Consider the following 13,225-nt stretch of genomic DNA (forward strand, 5'->3'; position numbering starts at 1 on the left):
CTGTCGTTCGATCGTTTTCGAGGAACATTGTCATTATGTAACGATGAACGCAGTTCGCATCTTCCTAATATAGATAACTACAGAAAAAGCCAAAGGTGATCGATTATTATTATATTTAAAATAATTTTTATAATATTTTACTTTTTCTCTTTTTCTATTTTTTAATTTTTTTTTTTTTAATATAAATCAATTTTTGATTGTACTTTTGGCTCATTCTGTATGACGAGCTTATTATTAAAAATGCATAAGCAGCTTTATAAGAAAGAGGCTAAAAAGTTTGCTTGAATCAATGTGACTTCGCGAGGAGTTCGATACCTTTTTATTTCAGGTAAATCTTGACTCCTCAACTTTATATAAGCTTTTAGTATGCGCTTCGTAATGATCTTCCTGATATTGTTAATTATATTAGATATTTGAATACCGAATTTTTGAAGGATTACACAATAATATGCAGATATAATGAATTATTATGTAGAAAAATGTAAAATTATTATATCTCAGTAAAATATATCTCTATTTCGCAAAGTTTTATTCTGATTCGTAAATATTCTGATAATTTTAATTTTGATCTCAATGTTTTCAAATAATTGTTCGCTCTAAAATTTTAAACTAAAATAATCGAATTTTTTTCCGCGAAATAGTTTATAAATGTTATAAAAAACTATTTATTTATTTAATCTTGTATATCGGTAATAAAATCGAAGCGCGCGAACGACAGAAAATTGCGAGTCTAGTTCGGTAAATTTTTTTCCGCAAATAAAGAAGTGGAGGAAGATGACATTACATATACAAAATTTTATTAATCCTCAATTATTATAGAGTGCAGCGCTAGGTATAGATAATTCTCAGTGTTGATAATTTAAACATGATAAAAAATATTAATTGCAATCTCCAGCAATTTTACTTATCTCTATTAGATATCTATATATACATATCGTCTTCAAATATCTTTTTAAATAATTTAAAAAATTTTAATCAAGATATTTTTTTAATTATTAAATCTTTTAATCATTAAACAATAATATATGATAATTTTTCAATAGTAAGTCTGTAGATTAATATTATACACAAAAATAATTATAACGAACAAATCTATAAAGTCGTAAAAAAATAAGAATTTAAGTAAAATTATTAAAATTATTAAAAAAGTATTAAAATTCCATTACGTTATAATTTTGCGTGCGTGAATATATCACTATTCAATAAATAATGAAGCAATTACATTTTTTAATGTAAAGAATATTTTTATTATTAGAACAAAAAAAAAGAAGCATATTATCGGAATTGGAATGATAAGCAGATTAAATAAACGGTGCACGTAGTAGTTGAGGGTTAATAAGAATAGCCGCGGCATGCCTATATTAGTATATTTCTAGCCGCGGCGAGACCCAGCGCGTGCTGTTTCGACCCCCGAATAACGTCGCCGCCGCCGACGGGCCAAGAGTCAAGTAAGTCTCATGTGTCTCGTCGTCATCTCTCACTATCAATCAGTTGGTCCAATCAAGGAATCATTTTTTACATTGATTTTGATTTTTTTTCAAAATATTTTTCCACGATTTTTTTCCAAAGATTTTTTTTCCAATAATCCGTTAAAAAAGAAATTAAATTTGGTAGACATATCTTGATTGATATAATATATATATATATATATATATATATATATATATATATATATATATAATATGTCATTGTAATATCATCAACAATCATTTATATTTTTTATTAATAAATAAGAAAATTAATAAATCGCCGCTATAACAATCGTTAATTAAAATTTGAAAGAAAGCCAAATTAAATAATATCTTTCTAAAATTTTACATTTGTTCATAGTATATGTAGTGTGTAATTTAGCTTTTGTTCCTTATTTGGACCATAGCATTGTTGCTATGATTCGATCGATTATCAATCGGCAATCCATCTGTGTCTTAATGACACCGGAAATAGCATTTGTCGCGTTGCTGTTGCTGTAATTACAGTTTGGCAAATTTCGACAGAGTCGATTCTTCTCTGCATCTAATTACGTTTGTTAAATAATCCGACCTGGAGTCCTCTTTCATTTCTCTTCTCGTATTTCGCACGAAATCATTTTCTGCACAATCGCAATCTCAATATAATTCAGCTGACTTTGCAACACACACGCTGTGGTCGAACCAAATATGAATGATTCGATCCTCGCACGCTTATTGCTATCAATTGCACCGATATTATTTTATCTCGCTAGAATTCTTAAGTTATTGCATGACGATTAGTGCACTTATATTAAAGGATGTTGCCCCGTTGTCACCAAGATATATTTTTTCTGCACAAGAATTAATGTATCTCGTATACAGATACTAACTAGCATATAATTAGTTTTTAATTATGCGCTATATATGAACGATGCTGTACACGAAATATTCACCAAAAATTAATTTCTCACTTGACATTTCATCGCAAGAACATCAAATATCATTAAATGTGACATTAAATATCACCATTCATTTTCACAATCAGACAGATGCAAGCAGGCAATGATAGGATAATTGCAATAGTAATTGCGATTTATTGACAATTTATTTCAAAATCAATAAAATTGCAGTACATACATTGTAAATTTTCTCAATTATATCACTTTCTGTATAATTTGTTATCATTTCTTAAATCTTTATTTTAAAATAATTTATTTGAATAAAGACAATTGTGATTGTCAATAATTAAATCAAAATTCTATTTCTCTATGTTCAAAGAGATTATTATCATATAATTAAAGAATTATTTTTTTTATAAATCATTGCCAGATTTGAATTCGTCCAAGTGAAAGAAAAAGAAGAAAAACCAGACAGGCAATAATTATATTTAAGAAATCCATAATGAAACAATCCTGGTAATAACATTAGTTACAAAGAATCTACAGATTTCTTTCCGCATATTTTAATTTTAATTTTGCACTTGATATGAGAGAAATAGTACTAAAATTATGTGTAATAACATGTGAGATTATATTATTATAAATATAAGAATTATAATATTATGGGATGGAAACACAAGTAATGAATATTTAAAGATTTTGTTTTTGTGATAAACACTTTTAAAAAATTGATTCGATTGAGTTACTGCACATTTCTTTCGATAACAGAAAACAGTACAAGATATCAAGAAAATAATGATAAAAGTAAATATTTCAATATACATCTGATCGATCTTTCAGGGAGCATAAACCGCAGCCGAAGAGACACGGCATGGAGGAGGAAGATGGAGGTACGGGAGCAGAGGAGGTTGTCTCTTTCATTGATCTTCCACCGAACAATCTCACAAAGTTGCCTGAGAAGGGAATTTTAAAGAAACACGGTGGTTACGGTATTGTAATACCTGATAGTTGTAACACAACAAGTGGGCGTAATGACTCATGATGTCTCGTGAAGAGTAGTTACAAGGAGTTCGAAGTTCGGCGAATCGAAAGATCAAACAGCTAATCGAACTTGTAGCTTAAGTTATGCGAATAATAATTAGTCCCGTATCGACGCAAAAAGAGAATTCTTTAATAAAATATCCTTCTCCATTTATTGAACATTTCAAATAAATTATCAATATTAAATATTTTGATCTTTGTTTGGAAGATATCAATGATAGTTTTGACAAACTTGTGTTTAAAAAAACAATATATAATATTTAAATTATAGTTATCTCTCTCTCTATTTTTTGACACGTATAGAATAAAAAAAATAAATAAAAATATTTACTTCTTAGCATTTTTTTTTTATTAGAAAAATATTTTAATTATAAAATTAATTGTAAATAAATATATTTTCTATTTTATTATCATAGAAAATGTGTTAAATTTGACATTCGTAATTTAGAATCCAAGCAATTAAGCATCTAAAGAAATCTACTCTTGTGCACGCTACACGCTCGGTTATATCTTTCGATTCCTTGCGAAATCGAACTTTTTGCATCGATCCTTTACGAACGTTAACCCTTTATAAATCAGTATTTTCATACACTTCATTTTCATCACCTGATTCATCATAAGAAACAAATTAATTAAATATATATAATTTTAAATACTATACTATATTACTAAAAATTTACTTTAAGATTTAATATTCTCCCAAGATATAAGGGGTTAATACAGAACTATTTTAAAAGAATCTTCCAAAGAACTTTATAATAACTTTATAATAACTCTCTCATGCGATAATTAATCTTAGATGATAAATTTACCTTTTATTATGTGCAAGTAAAATATTAGAATAATTTTTTCCTACATTATATAAAAACTAATAAGATATTAATCTGCAAATACGCACGAGAGAAATTTATAAATCTCCAAAGAAGAAATGGATTGCGCACAAAGAGTTAAAGCAAAAACTGCACCACCGAGAAATTCTCTTTTGATGGAGTGGTAATTCTGAGACATGTGTTCGCCAGGACTAGGTGGAGGCGCAATCGAGCATGTAGAGAGGACCTTGAATCAGCTGAACGGCTATCATGAGGACATAATCGAGGTGTTGAAGAACGCGGCGAGCCGTCGCGATCTCGCGGGCACCCCGTCGGGCAGCAGCAATCTTTTGGATGAAGATACGATACGCAAATCATTGGCCGAGTGCGGTTATCCCGATGTTTACCGCAAGGACACCGATGGTCAGGACAATGGCATCGATAACGGACAGGAGGAGGACGATGACGACGTGGAATTGCAACCGCCATGCGGCACTATTCGTATACGCACTCTCGAGGATCTCATTCGTCAGCTCGAGCATCGAGCAACTACGAGGTGAGGTGATTCTTACATGTAGCAGTGATTCCTTGATGCCGCTTTAGATCGTCAGGTGTTTTGACTCATAGTTCTTTGGTATTCAATTTTAGAGCTTCAGGTCATAAAATTTTGAAGAATTCAGAAATTTTTATTCTTTGATTTGAACACACCTCCGTTAGTCGCTCGATTTTTGTAAAATGTGATAATGATTTAAACTTTTTCTGGAAATTAAAGAGATATTAATACTTAAATCTGTCATCAGACCCTACTTAACTGGCCAGATGAGTCCGAGTGGATCCGAGGAGATTCGAATATCCGAGGGCGAACCGGATCGACACTACAGAATCGATTCTTCTGTCTGCAGCGAGTCATCTCAAGGGTAAGAACTTGCGAGAGAAAAAACACGTGCGCTTATATCAGACAAGCTTTTAAATTCAAAGAGCCTGAATTTTGAAAAAAAAAATGCAGACCATAATTTCAAACTATTCGAAGATGTTTATTACAATACACAAGAAATATTCTTAGATGTTTTAGTAATGATTTGTAAAATAGATATATTTGTTTCGATTCGATTTTCAACAATACGTACTTACCGAAACAATCAACTAAATACATCTGAGCTTTTTCATACTTTGTTAATCACGATTATTGTCAGCAGACATTTCACACGCTGCTATAACTCTCACTGTGAATTGCTTACTATCTTCTCTTTCGCCAATTTATATTATCTTAACCCTCTCATATATTGCAAATTGTTCCAAAAGATATTTTATAAATACTTATAATTTTTATAAATATTTTATAAATATTTTTATTTATATACAAAACTAAATATCTCTAATTATATTTTTATATACATTTTTAATTAATTTCTTCCTCTCAAATAATATATGTAATTTGAAATATAATTTTTATATTCGCGATTAAACAAATATGTTCAATATACACAACACACACACACACATATATATATATATATATATATATATATATATATATATATATATATATATATATATATATATATATATATATATGTATATGTATATGTATATGTATATCTATAATTCATATTAAAAAAAAAAAAATAATAATAATAATAAGGTGCATGAAAAGCAAAAAATAGAGATAAAAAAATATCCAAATTAATTTTTATTAAAATAATGAAAATATGCAAAAAATTATAATAAAATGAGAGGGTTAACTTATCATCTTATTCTGCTTTTTCTATCTTACGCATCAGAAGGCTGTCAAACTCGACGCATTTATTTATGTATATCAGACACTATATTTGATGTTTTGTGAAACCGTAGATTACAATAAAACATGCGCAAGAATAACGGAAAAATGAAGATACACATTTAGTTTATATGAAATTTATATGAAATATATAATAAATATTATATAGAGAAAATTTACTCAAGGTAAAATGCGGAGTCTGTTTATACTAAATAATCGCAACGAGCTTGAACGTAAAAAATTAATTGCGATACAATAAAAATATTAGGCATCGAGTAGCAGTGAAACTATATATGAATTCTTCAACATTAAGCGAAATTGACTTACCGATACCACAGGTGTGAATGTTGCTGTTGCTGCACCCTAGAAAACATAAACAAAGTAATTGTTTATATTATGAATTATATAAGTATACAGAGATGATGAATTAATTACAAGAAAGAGACCAAACAAATAAATAGATAGGCGCCTCCGAGTACTTTTTTTATAAATATCAAATATTAATATCTTTCACTGTTTTTAAATTAATCAAATACCAAAAGGGATAGATGTTATACTTTTAAATAGCAAACAAAAGTCTTATCTCTGCGAAGTCGCGTAGATCTATGTAGGAATTGATTAAATCTCCTACGTAGAAGCAGAAGATGTAGCCGCGGCCGTGACGAGGACGCTAGTAGATTCGTCTACGGTAGATATCGTCAGCCAACGTCCCGAAGTCCTTACGGCAATCATCAGCACACCCATCAACACTCCCATCAAATGCACCCCGAGGACGAGGGTATCTATGAAACTGCCGATCCTGACAGAGGCTCAAATACTAGGGGTGAAACACCCGATTGTGAAAGGTATCGCAAGATTCTTGCATCACGAAAAATCCTACAGCTTCGCTAGTAGCGATTATTCATTGATATTATTTCTCGGCTCACGTGTCTACATCACTTCCACACTATCACGAGTCCCACGATAACTCGCGCATATCTCAGATAAGGATGGTGCATGTATTGTTGTTTGCAAGAAGAAAAAAACGAATCAAAAATATTGACAAGCTGATCATCGAAATATTTGTAAACAATATAAAAATTATGGCGCAATTTGAAAAAAGCAGGATTTTAGATATTTAGACAAAATTATATTTTTAATCTTATCATATATATATATATATATATATATATATATATATATATATATATATATATATATGTATATACATGTGTGTGTGTGTGTGTAATTGTTACGTATACATCGCAAATATTGGAAAAGGATAAAAAATTATTATGTATACTATACTAGTTGGAGAGGATTTGAAACTTACGTAAAGTATAAATGGACTCGGCATACACGATTTAATTTGCAATTCGCAATTGCATATCTTAAACCAAATTAATAAAAAAAAAAATTACATATTGATGTAAGAATATTCATCAATATATATAATGATATAATTTAAAAAATATTGAGAAAAGCAAAATGTATATATACATGAAAGTCTGCACGCTTTTTCTTTCGCTTTTGCATTGTGTGAATGTTACTCTAAACAATAATAACACACGCATCCGGCCAGTGTGCTCGATCAAGTACGTCCCAAGTCAGGTATTTTTTCAAATAGTTTTAATCAAAACGTTGTTAATTTATTATTTTTCAAATAACTAAATTTTTATTCTTTAAGTTTTATTTAATTAAAGTTAGCATATAAACAGATCTGGGACACTTGATAAAGTCTGCAATATGGTCGAATCTCGCACACACATACACACACTCATTTACACACATGCTGCTTCTAGTATTTTGCATTGAATAAGTTGCAGAACAAATTTTTCAATTTCTCAAGCGATTGGAAGAGACATTTCCAATTAATTTTATCAATCAAATGATTTACACTGTGACCGATGTGCACTTATCCTTATCTGAAATTTTTCTTCGTTGGTATGAAGCATCTTCTTCGAAGATAATGTGTATGAGGAATGTTTTGAATTAAATAGAACAATCGTAGTGATGAATCGTAAGGCTTCGCACGCGCGCTTTGAATGTCTTGATTAACTTTTTACTTCTTGTGTATACGTGATGCTTTCTTTTTAGAGCTCAATTCTTGAATTTAATTTAGAGCTCATTAAAATAAAGTTATATGAAAATACTTTATGAAAAAGAAAAGTCAAAACGTCACAGATAAAAACATCATAGATAAAAATGGTAATAAGTCCAATTATCTGCATGGTTAAATTATAAATATAATTTGTCATAATTTATTTATCACAATTATAATTTTTCTAAGAAACTGCTAATTAATTGGAATATTTAAAAATGTTATTGAAAATTGGCCGACGTATCGGTTTAGGCCACATAAGATCCATTTTCCATTTTCTCTCTATAAAATAAATTTTTATTCCTTTTATACATCATTGATTCGACTAATGCAAAAGCTTAGAGAATAATCACGTATGCACCAAGGTTTCTTAGGTCGACTTGGTCTCCCAGTTGGCTTCGTTTACTGAATGTTGTTACGTCCCGCGTTCGAATGCAGCATTAGTGGCGGTGGACTAGATCCAATGGGCTCGTGTAATCTTATTATTTTCTAGTGATGCATTTATTCAAGCTCAACAACAAGTAGCCCGGTGGACTAGTGAGGACAAAGGAGGAGGAGGAGGAGGAGGAGAGGTGCAGCACCGGCCGCCGCAGCAGCCACCCCCGCCACCTGCGATGCCGTTGCCGGTGCAGCAACAACAGCAGCAGCAACAGCAACACCAACTGCCGGTGGAACAACTGCCAATAAAGCAGCGCGGCTATTATCCATCCCCCCCACAAACCGAAAACAGCCCCGACGCTGGCAACAACGCCGAGGTCGAATCTGCTCAATCCCAACAGCAAACGCTAAGCGACGTTCGTGGAATCGATGTTAATCATTTGCCTAATATTAACAAACGCCCACTAGACGATAATTTTAGTCTAGATTGTAACATAATGAATAATGGTTCCCCCAAAGAATTAATTACCAACAACTCTAGTGATAACGAAAATACTGCCCTACTGCCCCCCACGCATTTTCCTGAGTACAAGCATTGATAATTAATTAATCGATGACAGATAGTGTCCGAGGAAAAAAAAAAGAGAAAAGGGAAAAAAGTCGTAATAATAATAATAATAATAATAATAATAATAATAATAATAATAATAATAATAATAATAATAATAATAATAATAATAATAATAAAACAGTATAGTGGTGTGACAATGATGATGACGATGATGACGATGATTTAATCTCGAACTCGCATTTTATACTGAATAGTGTAAATAACGATAAACTGTAATTGCGACGATTATAACAACAACAACAACACACGTATTAAATTATATTAAATTCAAATAATCTATATGAAATGTTTATTAATAAACATTAGTAAAACGATTTACTCAAATCTCATTGTGTCTGTTATTTCATCTCTTTCGCATGCGACGTATTAGCGCGCGCGATTGTGGTTAATGAATAAATTAATTCACGAATATATTTAATCGAATAAAGCAGCTCGAAGAACGCATCTATTGCGTTATCGAATTTTATATAAATGTATGCCTTGTTCTGCAGTCTTATACATATACATTATATATATATATATATATATATATATATATATATATAATGTGTAAACTTGAGAAATTTTTAGAAGCATTTTTTACATACCTGTTTGATCCTTCGGTGCAACAAAATATATTCTTAAAGCGTCGATTTTCTCAGTCATATTTAAAACTTTCATCGAATGCGTCGACCCGTCGTCGCGAAATTAAAGTTAATAGTGACTTTGTATAAGCTAACAATCGATTTATGAGATATCGCAGCATGATTTCTCGATATTCAAAAATCCAAACACGAAACACATTACTACGATATACTTTTCCAATTAATTAGTACTTTTAATTAATACTATTTCTATGTTTATGAAGGAATGCGGTGTGCACGTTTGACGCAATTGAAGCGCGCGCGGCAGCCATATTGAATAAGTTAAACACGTGATTATCATGTGTTCAATTTTGCATCGCTTTGTCGTGCACGGTGCGTTCGTAAAGTAGATTGAACCTAACCCAAATTTAACCTAACATAACCATAAGCAACTTGTCAACGATAGAAGAATGTATTGTACGGATATGAATGGTCATGTCTTATCAAGATTCACAATTTTGTACAATGTATGATCGTCAAGATGATTATGATCTCGACGAAGATAATGAGGAATATATGGAAGAAGACAGAGATGCTGAGGAACAAGATGATAGTGATGAAGGTATCTTTGATAATAAAAAATGATATATGAAGCTAACATAAATTCTGTTATCTCTTGTGTTTTTAAGCTTTTAATTTTAGAATGATCTAGTTTCTCTGTAACATAAACACTTTAAATAATAATGAAATGTTTGTATAAAATTAATAAATGAAAATTTTTTAGATACCGAGGAGGCGAGTGAAACTGATATGGGAGAAAGAAAATCCGAAGAATATACAGAAATTAAAGAACAGTAAGCTTACAAGATAAAACACATTTGTATATCAATGAATTTAGTACTCGATATCTGTATTTATATATTTAATTTTTCAGGATGTATCAAGATAAGTTAGCAAGCTTGAAAAAGCAGCTACAGCAATTGAAAGATGGGACGCATCCTGAATATAATCGCAAATTAAAACGATTAGAAGCACAATATAAAGAACGGTAATTAATTTGTTATTGTTATTAATATATAATAATTATTTATGAAAATCTTAATAAAAATAATAAACTTTTATATATTTTTATCAGATTGAGATTGAATATAATTTACCGAGACTATTTGACAGAATGGGTTGAACGAGATTATATATTAGAGAAGAAAGCAGCGGTGAAAGAATTTGAAGAGAAAAAAATTGATCTGAAGGAAAATCTGCTTACCGATATGGAAGAAAAGAGGAAAATAATTGAGTCAGATCGTCATACAATGGAGCTTACTGGTGATTCTATGGAGGTATTGAGATGATTAATCTTGCTGAAATAATATATATTTTTCAATATTATTATTTTGTTTGTTAATTAGGTAAAACCAGTAATGACGAGAAAATTACGTAGACGTCCCAATGATCCAGTACCTGAAAAAGTAGAAAAGCGGCGAAAACCACCTCCAGCATCAGTAAATTATCTATTAGAAGAGAAAGAGATCGAGTTCGATTTAAAAGCGATTAATCGCGCGAAAACGTCCACCGCTGTTCGTAAACCAGGTGCACATACACAGGGTGTTTCAAAATTCATGAATAATCTCTAGTAAAAAAGTTCTCGAAACACTAAGTAATAAAAATTTATAATTTTTTATTTCAAGCAATTTTTAGTTGGCACTGAATCATAGCTTATTATATATATGTATATGTATGTATGTATGTATATATATGTATGTGTATATACATATGTACATACATACATATATACATATATACATATATATATATATATATATATATATATATATATATATATCTACTTTGTTAAGTTCTTGTACTTTAAAAATTGCTTGGAATAAATCACCGAAAGATTTATCTTATTTAGTTTCTTTTATTATGGTATTCTGTTTCACAAATTTTGAGACATTCTATGTATAAATATAAGAGAACAAATATATAATGTATGTAAAAATAAGAAATAAATTTTTTAATAAATAATATATCTGTTTGTATTTACAGTAGTTTTACCACATTACAATGCGGTAAATATATCATCTCAACATATATCACAACCATCTGAGACTCCATTGGTAGAAACTCGGATAGAGGATGGCAAATTGTCATACGAACGAAGATGGTACTTTTTAATCTATTTTTACTCCTATTTTATATTCAAATCTCATGATTTTTTTACAAATATAAAAGAATACTTTGGTTGAATTTTTTTGTTAATAGGTTTCACCGTGGTCAAGCTGTTTATGTTGAAGGCAAAGATCTTAACAGGTTTGCGGCGCATATTTCGGCAATTGGTACTGAAGCGGTAAGTGTTGGAGACATTGGATAAATTGCACATCATCGTAAAATGTACACTTTTTTCAGATCTGGGTGAAAAAGGTTTCAGATAGCAGCAAAGTACGCATTTATATATCGCAGCTGAGTCGTGGGAAAATTTCTATTAAACGACGAGCCTCTTAATCAATTCCTCGATTAATTCGACATCTATTGTCAGATCTCTGTTATATTGCGTTTTTCATTTCTAATTTCTAAAGCAGCATTTTCCTGCGTCAAATTGATTATTGTCACAATGCTGGACTTTTGCCACCAGTGAAACCATGCTTTTTGATGATATTGTAATGCCATATAAATCCAGACAAAGAAAGACAGGATCAATAATGCCATCATTGACAACAACGAGTAAGTGGTCCATCGCGCGGGTGGGAAATTGTCGTAATTGTTCATAGCATAAAAATCCGCAGCGACTACGCAGATGTAAGAACACGCGATGGTCACAGGAATGACTACGAGACATCTGAATAAATCAGCTTTCACATTGCGAGCGTACATCTGATGTTCATCCTGATTCCGGCACAACCAAATCACGATGGAGCGGAGAACCTTGTAACGAGGTGTTCGTTCTACTTGGAATTTGTAGCCGCACAATTCGCAACTATTCCTATTGCTCTCTTCTAGCCATCGCTCCAAACATTTCAAATGGATTGCACCCATTGTTCCCTAATCCCAGTTGTCAAATTTGTAATTGTATAATTATTGAAACTTTTCCTATATGTTTTTTAATCAATAAAATTAAGTCATTCCATAGGTTTATATATATATGTGTGTGTGTGTGTGTGATTTATTAAAAATGTAATAAAAGAAATATATATATATATATAGGATTATATGATTTTTGACATCCTAGGTCTAGATTTTTAAAATCTTAAAATTCTCAAAATTTTTGGATATTTGAATTGTCATTTTTTCAAACCTTGCATTTGCACGGATATATAATAGGTAATTCTTGATTAGGATCATAACAAATACGACAATTCGTATCTTCCATCGAATCGCATGATGATAATACACTCCTTTTATTTGAAGTTACGGAATTTTCTACTTCTGATTGATTTGTACATAATGATGCCGTCTCTTGTTCTAATTCGATTTCTATTTCTATTTTTGAAATTATGCTATCTAAAATGCTTGTTACTGAATTACTTTTTGCTATCATAGTGAGAAATTTCTGCAAATATATTTATAAACAAACAACTGCTAAAACATAAGACAAATGCATTCTA

The 13,225-nt window shown here is 30.5% G+C and overlaps 3 protein-coding genes across 23 annotated transcripts in view; 2 read left to right on the forward strand and 1 right to left on the reverse strand.

The window, feature by feature from the left end:
• The window catches only part of LOC126849513 (disintegrin and metalloproteinase domain-containing protein 11), a 39,280-nt gene extending 29,903 nt beyond the window's left edge, over positions 1–9,377 (forward strand). For 9 of the 20 annotated variants that reach the window (XM_050591421.1, XM_050591425.1, XM_050591414.1 and 6 more), the window contains exons 21-26: positions 1,377–1,448; positions 3,188–3,336; positions 4,408–4,753; positions 4,998–5,114; positions 6,610–6,819; positions 8,548–9,377. In XM_050591421.1, coding sequence (XP_050447378.1) covers positions 1,377–1,448; positions 3,188–3,336; positions 4,408–4,753; positions 4,998–5,114; positions 6,610–6,819; positions 8,548–9,031 — 1,378 coding nt within the window. In that variant the 3' untranslated portion in view covers positions 9,032–9,377. The remainder of the gene's footprint in view (positions 1–1,376; positions 1,449–3,187; positions 3,337–4,407; positions 4,754–4,997; positions 5,115–6,609; positions 6,820–8,547) is intronic. The other 11 variants (XM_050591418.1, XM_050591435.1, XM_050591417.1 and 8 more) reach the window with 10 other exon arrangements.
• Positions 9,378–10,048: 671 nt separating this feature from the next.
• On the forward strand, positions 10,049–12,168 carry LOC126849530 (sin3 histone deacetylase corepressor complex component SDS3). Of its 2 annotated transcripts, none has more exons than XM_050591462.1 (8): positions 10,049–10,248; positions 10,411–10,480; positions 10,561–10,674; positions 10,762–10,963; positions 11,033–11,213; positions 11,673–11,787; positions 11,886–11,970; positions 12,030–12,168. In XM_050591462.1, the coding sequence occupies exons 1-8, from the start codon at positions 10,116–10,118 to the stop codon at positions 12,123–12,125; spliced, it is 996 nt and encodes a 331-aa protein (XP_050447419.1). In that variant the 5' UTR covers positions 10,049–10,115; the 3' UTR covers positions 12,126–12,168. The 2 variants fall into 2 exon arrangements, with proteins under 2 accessions (XP_050447419.1, XP_050447418.1); XM_050591461.1 differs by having other exon boundaries at positions 10,052–10,248; positions 11,670–11,787.
• On the reverse strand, positions 12,156–13,158 carry LOC126849543 (E3 ubiquitin-protein ligase MARCHF3-like). Its single transcript, XM_050591486.1, has 2 exons — positions 12,916–13,158; positions 12,156–12,662 (listed from the first exon to the last, which is right to left on the reverse strand). The coding sequence occupies exons 1-2, from the start codon at positions 13,156–13,158 to the stop codon at positions 12,156–12,158; spliced, it is 750 nt and encodes a 249-aa protein (XP_050447443.1).
• Positions 13,159–13,225: the final 67 nt, after the last annotated feature.

The sequence above is a fragment of the Cataglyphis hispanica genome, chromosome 5, assembly GCF_021464435.1.
Source record: "Cataglyphis hispanica isolate Lineage 1 chromosome 5, ULB_Chis1_1.0, whole genome shotgun sequence".
NCBI lineage: Eukaryota > Metazoa > Arthropoda > Insecta > Hymenoptera > Formicidae > Cataglyphis > Cataglyphis hispanica.